This window comes from Danio rerio, chromosome 1 (assembly GCF_049306965.1).
Source record: "Danio rerio strain Tuebingen ecotype United States chromosome 1, GRCz12tu, whole genome shotgun sequence".
In the NCBI taxonomy this organism is placed as follows: Eukaryota; Metazoa; Chordata; class Actinopteri; order Cypriniformes; family Danionidae; genus Danio; species Danio rerio.
Window position 1 is genome coordinate 28,845,001 of NC_133176.1, and position 9,060 is coordinate 28,854,060.

At 32.8% G+C, this 9,060-nt stretch overlaps 1 protein-coding gene across 8 annotated transcripts in view; it reads left to right on the forward strand.

The window, feature by feature from the left end:
* Positions 1–8,750, forward strand: part of bnc2 (basonuclin zinc finger protein 2) — a 191,238-nt gene extending 182,488 nt beyond the window's left edge. For 3 of the 8 annotated variants that reach the window (NM_001327751.1, NM_001327750.1, NM_001327752.1), the window contains 1 exon segment: positions 4,609–6,648. In NM_001327751.1, coding sequence (NP_001314680.1) covers positions 4,609–5,374 — 766 coding nt within the window. In that variant the 3' untranslated portion in view covers positions 5,375–6,648. 8 annotated transcript variants of the gene reach the window in all.
* The last annotated feature ends 310 nt before the right edge of the window (positions 8,751–9,060 follow it).

Sequence of the window (9,060 nt, forward strand, 5' to 3'; positions counted from 1 at the left end):
CATTCATTTGTTTCCTTGCTTGTCTGTTGCTGATGACCCTTGAGTGTCTGCCTAGCTCCAGTTTCCCATGGTGCAGTAATATTCATTTTACATTCTCACACAAGCCAACTGTGGTTAGGGAGAGTGAAGGTTAATTATATCTTCCCGTTCCTCTTCTCTCTTCCTGTGGTGTTGAGACATATGATGTCAGGCTTAGAAAATTCAGCACTTTAAACTATCCTTAAACTTTGTCTTTGTTTGTTGAATATTTTCAGCTACTGTGGTTATGGTGGCCTGTACATAGTGCAAGTCGTCTGATCTTAACCTGTCCACAACACATTAGACGAAAAGATAAAAACAAAACAAAGAACCTTATTATCTAATGGTTTCCTTTCCCTTTGCAATTGAGTATTACAACTCATTTCGCAAATGTGCACACTTGGCAGGAACCAAAAGGGCCATCAAATCCTAAAGATGATTAACATTCTAGGGACAAGACACATTAAGAGCCATACCTCTCTCCTCCTCTGCAGAAAAAGAAGGGGAAAAAAAGATTCTCAGGAGAGGTTGCCTCAAGCTTTGGGTAAATTGGTTTGGCTGCCACATTAGAGGTCGAAAGGGAGGGATAGCAAGCTGAGGAGGGTTGTGGAGGAGGGGACTGAAGTGCAGGACTTAGTTGTGGCCTGAAATGGGGTTGCAGAGGAGAAGCAAATGAGGCAGAAAGACTTAACCTGATAAATGAAAGGGCAGCCTCTCTGCTATTGCAGTGTCACAGCATTAGCTTTGTGCTTCCTAGTCAAAATAAACCAACAACATAAAATCTGGCAAATCACTACTGATTATGATTTAGTATAAAGCTAGTTCAGTTTGGTTTCATTTAGTGGATATATATACTGTATGTAAATATAAAAGAATGTAAATATTTGTTTATTGCTGGCTTTCACGCAATCTTTTCCACTGACTTGTGTTTGTATGTTTATTGAGAATGTGACTACTTTTTAGCCCCTTACCAGACCTAATAAAGTAATATATATATATATATATATATATATATATATATATATATATATATATATATATATATATATATATATATATATATATAAAATATATAAATGAAGTCAGAAATATTAGCCCCAACCCCCCATCCCCTATCCTTATTAATATTTCTCAAATGATGTATAACAGAGCAAGGAAATTTTCACAGTATGTTACATAATATTTTTTCTTCTAGGGAAAGTCTTATTTGCTTTATTTTGGCTAGAATAATTTTTTTCATGTTTTTTTAAAGAAAAATATTTCGTTCATCAAGGCAGCATTTATTAAATGTAAAAAATTGTTGAATATTTATTAAAATGTTAAATGACTGCTTTCTTGTTGTATGTACTTTCAAATGAAATTATTACTCCATTCATTGTTGCTAATATTACTATCAGCATTATTAATCATATTATTAGTAATAATAATAATAATAATAATAATTATTATTATTATTATTATTATAGAGTGATTTCTAATGGACCATGTGACTTTGAAGAATGGAGTAATGTAGTGGAAAATTCATCTTTAAAATCACTGGATTAAATAAATAATTTAAATTATAAACTAAATTTAAACAGTTATTTTATAGTTCAATAACATTTCACAATTTGTAAATAAATGCAGCCTATGTGATCAAGATAAGCTTATTTAAAAACATATAATTGATACTAATTAATTAATTTTAATTGTACTGACTGCAAATTTGTGACCAGTAGTATGTGTGTGTGTTTATATATATATATATATATATATATATATATATATATATATATATATATATATATATATATATATATATATATATATATATATAGTTGAAGTCAGATTTATTAGCCCCCCTGTCATATTAGCCCCCCTGGTTATTTTGTCCCTAATTTCTGTTTAATGGAGAGATTTATTTCAACAAATTCCTGAACACAATAGTTTTAATAACTCATTTCTAATAACTGATTTATTTTATCTTTGCCATGATTACAGTAAATAATATTTTACTAGATATTTTTCGAGACACTTCTATACAGCTTAAAGTGACATTTAAAGACTTAACTATAGGTTAACTAGGCAGGATAGAGTAATTATACATGTTAAACACATATAGCTTAAAATGGCTAATAATTTTGACCTTAAAATAGCTTAAAAAAATTAAAAACTGCTTTTATTCTACCCTGTTAATAATTTTTTGGGAAATATTTATTTAAAAAAAAGAAAGGGGAGCTAATAATTCTATATATATATATATATATATATATATATATATATATATATATATATATATATATATATATATATATATATAACATTTAAGTTGTTTAGTTTCTCTCCTAAAGAAGAGCTTATTTATAAGTAAATACTAACTAACTTACTAATACTAAGTATACTGGCTAAAAACAATACACAAATCCCTGGCGGTTTGTGTATTTGGCTTCTCAGATATTCCAAGAGTCATTTATTAATTTTTGTTTTCCACCTGTACGTTTAAGACAGAAGTGGCTGGAGTTTAATTTAGAAAGCAAAAATGACACAGCAGTAACAGTGCTGTGTTCTCACTATACCATACTATAATCAACACTCTGTCTACAGTTTGAATTATAAAGAGATATAAAGACAACAAGTCCTCCCTAATTAAAAATGTCTCGTGGGCTGTCAACACAGAATTTCAGTTTGACTGAAACATTTGCCAACACATAACAGAAATATGTAGTTATCAAACCCATTCATAGAGATATAGCACAGAATAGTCAACAATTGTGTCATATTGTTGAAGCATATATACAGCATTTGTATGTGTATTTGGGGTTTACCTACAGTATTATGGATTGTGATTATGGGTTGGGTTTCGAGGACAGACCATGGGTTAAACAATTTTTTACAGTAAAGCCTTTGTGCACGTGCATTTGGGTGTACATAGAAGCCAAATAGTTAAGGCAGCCTAGAGCTTATGAGCAGTGTGAGGGTGCAATTTTCAGGTATGGTTACATTTTCAAAAGGGATGACTGACTTAAGCATCATCAACTGCACTAAAAAATACAGTCACAATAAATAAGGTTTTAAATTGGTTATTTACATAAAGCTATTTATCTGTCTTTTTTAAAAGATATTAATAATTTCATATCAAAGCATATTTTTTTTTGCTAAAATATTATTCTGAAAATAGTTAGAAAAAACAAATAAACATTCAAACCAACAAGATCATCTATGTTTTCACATATTTATTCTCACTTGTGTATTAGCAGACCACCCTAGGTTAGATGGATGTGCGCTCATGAATGTTGATGATGCTTTGTGGTCCACTCCTATATATCTTATATCAACAGAAAGGGTCCCTCTATTGAATTTATTTTCACTTCTTGCAGGAGAATGTCGGATAGGGAACTAAATAATTAAAGAAAAGGGACCCTTTTTGACTGCATCAACCATGGCACTGCTGGTAAGCTCTACAATACCTTGTACAATCTACATTTATCAGTGACGATTAGGTGATTATTTAAGTTATTTTAATCACTTTTGCATGACCAAGAATTCCTGGGCCAATTTATTTATATATATATATATATATATATATATATATATATATATATATATATATTTTTTTTTTTTTTTTTTTTTTTTTTTTTTTTTATGGTTTTGTGTTATCTTGTATCTACGTTTTTTAAGACTGGAAATGTAGTATGCAGCAGCTGTATGACACTTACTGAATCTCAGTGCACATGTTTTATTTTGGTCTTATTACACCATGTATTATCCAATTCCATATGATAAAATTTGTATTCTTGTTTGCTATGACTCAATTTATTCAGTTGTTATCTATACGTCATTCGGATTGACACACTGTCAATTTTAGGTTTCATAACTGAGGGAGCATTTGTGTAGAGGCAGATTAAGATGAAATTTATCAAGGTTTTCATGAACTGGTCATCTTTCACTTGCATTGTGTAACATGTTTTGGATTGTGATAAGAAAAAGCTCACATTTATTAATGAAGCCTAAATGAACAACATGCTTATGGGTCTCGCTAAAGCTAGCTTCAGGAGTGAGTCAGTGTGCTAATGCTGTCCAAGTTTGAGTTAATATGCTATTGAGTTTCTCTCGATTATTACATTAACGTGGCTTAAATCAATTGATAAACTCCCATTCAATGTGGTGGAGTATTTAATTGAGTCAGTGTCAATTGCATTTGTGCATGCCTGCAGACATGCTGAAAGGAGTAAACACTTTAGTAGGATACTGTCTAAGCTGTGCTCGAGTTATTGAACTCTATGCTGTGTCAGAAAGTGGTATGCTCCAACACACATTCATGCAAAGGAATGCATGAAAGCAGGAAATGGGATATATTTATGCTATAAAAATGCAACAGGAGATTTTGCAATAATAAAATTTTATTGCAAGAAATAAGTGTCACTTCTAATATTCAAATGTGAAATAAGTTGTTACTGTAATACAAGTGTGAAAACATGTTTATTTTATAATGTGCTGTTGTTGTTTCTGTTGTGTATGTTTACAAATATTTATGTGTTATTTGTTCAAATTCAATTAAAATAAATGATTATATAGAATAAATAAACAAAGGTGCCATTTCCTTTTTTGCAGACACAGCTCCAACATCAACCTGCATCGCAAACTACTGACCAAAGAGCTGGATGACATTGTCTTAGACCCCCAGCTTACAACTTTGCCTAAACAGCTGCGTGCTGAGTTCCTGTCAAAGATCTATGCCGACCACCACACAGGACTGGAGGGTGTGGGGGGTTTTGACAATGGACCACCACAAAGCAGAGGACATGAGGGAATGAGATCCCAAGTCGCTAGAGAATATTCACACAGCAACGGCTATTGCCATGGCCCTAATGATGACTATGTGGTTCTGGACCTGAGCACTGCCTCTAGTGTACAGTCAAGTGGCAGTGTGCAATCCTCACGTGAGTCTGATGAGGGCAGTGATGAGGGAATTTTGCTGGATGACCTAGAGGATGCTAGTGACACTGAGGACTGCACCCCAAGTACTGGGGCTCAGAGACTGTCAATGGAGGGGAAGAATAGAGAGGAAGCCGGGAAGGAAGAAAGAGAAGGAGAAACAGATGAAAGGATTCTGCACTATGACCCCTCTGTTTCACCATCCATCTTGGCATCCAGTGGAGGTAATGGCACAGGAGGCATTCTTTGCACCATCTGCCACAAACTGTACAGTAACAAAGGGACCCTCCGGGTGCACTACAAGACTGTCCACCTCCGTGAAATGCACAAATGCAAAATACCTGGCTGTAACATGATGTTTTCTTCTGTAAGGAGTAGAAACAGGCATAGCCAGAACCCCAACCTACACAAAAAGGCCCCTTATACCACAATGATTGATTAAAACATTCATTCCTATTTAGCCTATTTCCACAAGCACCGTATCTATAAAAGAACCCTCTCAATTCACCCCCACCCCAAATGCCTTTTTTAGTATTGTGCCATTTTGACATTTTTGCTTTTGGAAGCAAGTTCTGAACAATATAACATCACAGTGTCATAACATCATAGTTCCCTCAGTTCCCTACACAAACCTCCCCTCAATCTCTTATTTGTGAGCCTTGCCTGCAGAAATGTTGATGAGGAAAAAACAAAAACAAAAAAAACTAAACTAAATAAAAACGTTTGTATTTGTGTAATGACAGCTTTTAAAAGAATCCCTTACAAAAGCATGACTGACTAAAATATGTAAATACTAATGTTGTGAGGGGCTTGGTGTGAAACAATTGTATTGATGGTTGATATTTTGTTCTTTTTTGTTTGTTTGTTTTTATTTGGTCTGAGACTTTCACTTCAAAAGGAAAAGAAGGCAAGACAAAGTAGCATCTGCTTAGCTTGATTCATTTATATTGGCTTAAAATGTTTTATCTTAAAAAAAGAAATACATGTGACTTGTGACTTGTTTTATCTTCATGTTAGGTAAACAGATGGAGCTGGCATGCTTTTAGCTCTAACAAAATACTTTTTTCTCACAATCATATCTTTATTTAAAAAAAAAAAACAAAAAAAAAACAATTTTGCACTTTGCAACTATACTAGTGGGACTATTATTTCAAGGATACCGCTTTACAATGATCATTGTCCATTGTGAAAATGACATTTTTAAGGATACAGTGCCAAGTGGTATTAACTGTACCTTTAACAGAAACGTGCCAGATCTTTATATGAGAGTATCTCATTTGACATGATTAAACACTATATTCATCCCATTTAGTAAGTGTTTCAGGTATATTCATTTGAATGCAGTAAATAAGTATTACTGACTCTGATCATAATAATTGAAAAATAAACATTTAAAGAGTATAAGTGTATGGTCGAAGGCTGAATTAGCCCAGAGGTTAGGTAGATAATCTTTCTACTGCATGTAGTTATACTTTAAAGAGGTAGTTTGTGTCCTGTAATTTATTTTGTCTCTAAAAATTTGATCAGTTTTATGATATACAAATGCCACACAAGAGAGGCTATAGAAACTGTGACCAAAAGCAAAGGTACTGTTGCAGAACAGAAATTAAAGGAAAACACTATCTTCTCTAACACTTCTCTACAACTTACAGACATGTGTTTAATGTTGAGGTTTTCGTCTTTATTTTGATCCTGGCGATCATTATCTGACGGCCACACAACAACAGTACAAAGATGGCAGCACTTTTAAATTGGATCCACTTAGTGGTATTAGAAATATGATCCATAGTTAGATCCATTACTGTTGCTTTCTGAAAAAAGAGCTGATGGAGGTATGAACATTAAAAGGGAACAGCAGTGTGAATCATTAAAAATGTACAGCTAGACTGAATCTGGAGGTATTTCCACCACTGATCTGTGGAACAACTCAGTTGTCAATTCATTCAATTCAATGATTATTGCTAATTTTACTGCATTGTTGAGAGGTCAAAATCTCTGTTACTGTTTTCTCTATTCTTTCCCTAATCTTTCCTTTATTTTCTCCTGCTCTGCCACCACCCAGTCCAGAGACAACGGCAATTAGTATATGTTTAACTAAACTTTATGGGATGGCACAAAAACTAAAAATTTTACTTATAATTGTTTGTTAATTCTTCATGAGGGCAATGCAGTCATACTTTACTGCTCGCTGTAAGTGTTATGAAAAAGTACCACTTTAGAGGCATAATACTGCCTCAAGATAATGGCCAAACATTGTAGATCTTGAATCAAATACTGGTCAGTAACATTGCAGAAACATGAGAACCACACAACTAAAGCACTTTTCAGTCTTGTGCATTTTTAAAACGCAGCTAATAATCATAATGATAGATAGATAGATAGATAGATAGATAGATAGATAGATAGATAGATAGATAGATAGATAGATAGATAGATAGATAGATAGATAGATAGATAGATAGATAGATAGATAGATAGATAGATAGATAGATAGATAGATAGATAGATAGATAGATAGATAGATAGATAGATAGATAGATAGATAGATAGATATCACAAATGGAAGTTAGAAGTCTTGTCCTCCATAATTTCCAGACCATCAAACCAAAGACTACTAGTAAGAAGCACAATATGAAAGCATAGAAAAATCCTTTAAACATAATCTATTGAGAGATGAAAAAAATTACAAATGTGAATATTGTATTACACATTGTGCCTCTCTTTGCATTATAATTGTCTTACTGTTGAAGAATTTGTACACTTACAATCAGCAATCGATGAACCAGTAATATGTAATGGCAGTGACAATGAAATAAGTTTAGTTGGAGAAATGTATGAAAGAAGGGGGGAAGAATAGACAAGAAAATGTTTGAATTTTCATCACTTTATTCTATACTGTCTTGTTCTGTTGGAAAGCTGACCAATTGCAACTCATCCTCCAGTTGCCATTTAGTTCCCCCACACCACTCTGAAAAATGACCAGCATATTCCCCTCTGAAAATCTACCATGATCTTGGGCAGTCATTACTGTCCTGTATTGTCCCCACAGAGTTAAGCTTTTACCATGAAGCCATTGGCTAAAAAGAGTCTGAGTGAGCCTTAAATATTTCATTGCAGCTCTGAGGACAGGGCCATCACAGACCATTAATGCAGCATGTAATATCTTGTAAAGGCGATCAGTAAGTTTGCTGTGTTAACACTGTTTCATTGGAGGCATGACGCACAAAAGTATGATGATATGGATTTGAACCTGCTGAAAAGACATTGAACATATGTCAAACAAAACTAGCCATTATGAAGTCAAATACAGAGGAGCAAAATTATAAAGCTGATTCAGCAATAGTAAAGGAGAGAGAAAAAAACTGTTAATTCTATAGTAGTACAATATATTGTGTTATGCAACCACAAACAATAATGAATACACCTGGAATAGTGTTAAAAATTTATTTTGTTTTAATGTGATGTTTGATGTAGTTATTTGTCTTTTCGAGTGTCCTTATACCCACTGAAGAAAAGGGCATCCACATCAGAGGAAGCTCACATTTTGAGTTACAAAGGATGATACTGATAGCTTAACAGTGCTACTTTTATATGGTAAAATGTTTATGTTTCTTCCCATGAGATAGTATGATGTCCCCCTTAAATGATTTAGCTTTTTTTTTAATCTTCTGTATCATAAACTCTCTTTTTCTCTATATATCTTTTTCTTTTTTTTTTTTTTGCATAAAATGCATATGGTTTTGGGCGTGTAAATTGAATTTTTGTACAAATCAGAATTCTTGTACAATTTTATATTAAAGATTTATGAGTCACTGGCACGTTGAAGTACTTTCTTTTGTAAAAGAGAATTATGTGAAATATCACTAGTGTGATATTGAACATGATGCTACATTTACACAACATTTTGACAATACAAATGCAAATGTGTAAATAAATCTGAAACAAAAATGGGATGTCTTAAAAAAAGAAACAAAACTCTTGTGTCAAATTCTTTTCCTTACAGATTCAAATTTAATAAATGAACTCAAGCCTATGCTGCTATTTTAAAAATGTCAAATTAAGATTAACAAAGGAATGCTGAGTTACTTCACTGAAAGTCAATGTTTGTTGTAATATGTAGTATAGATA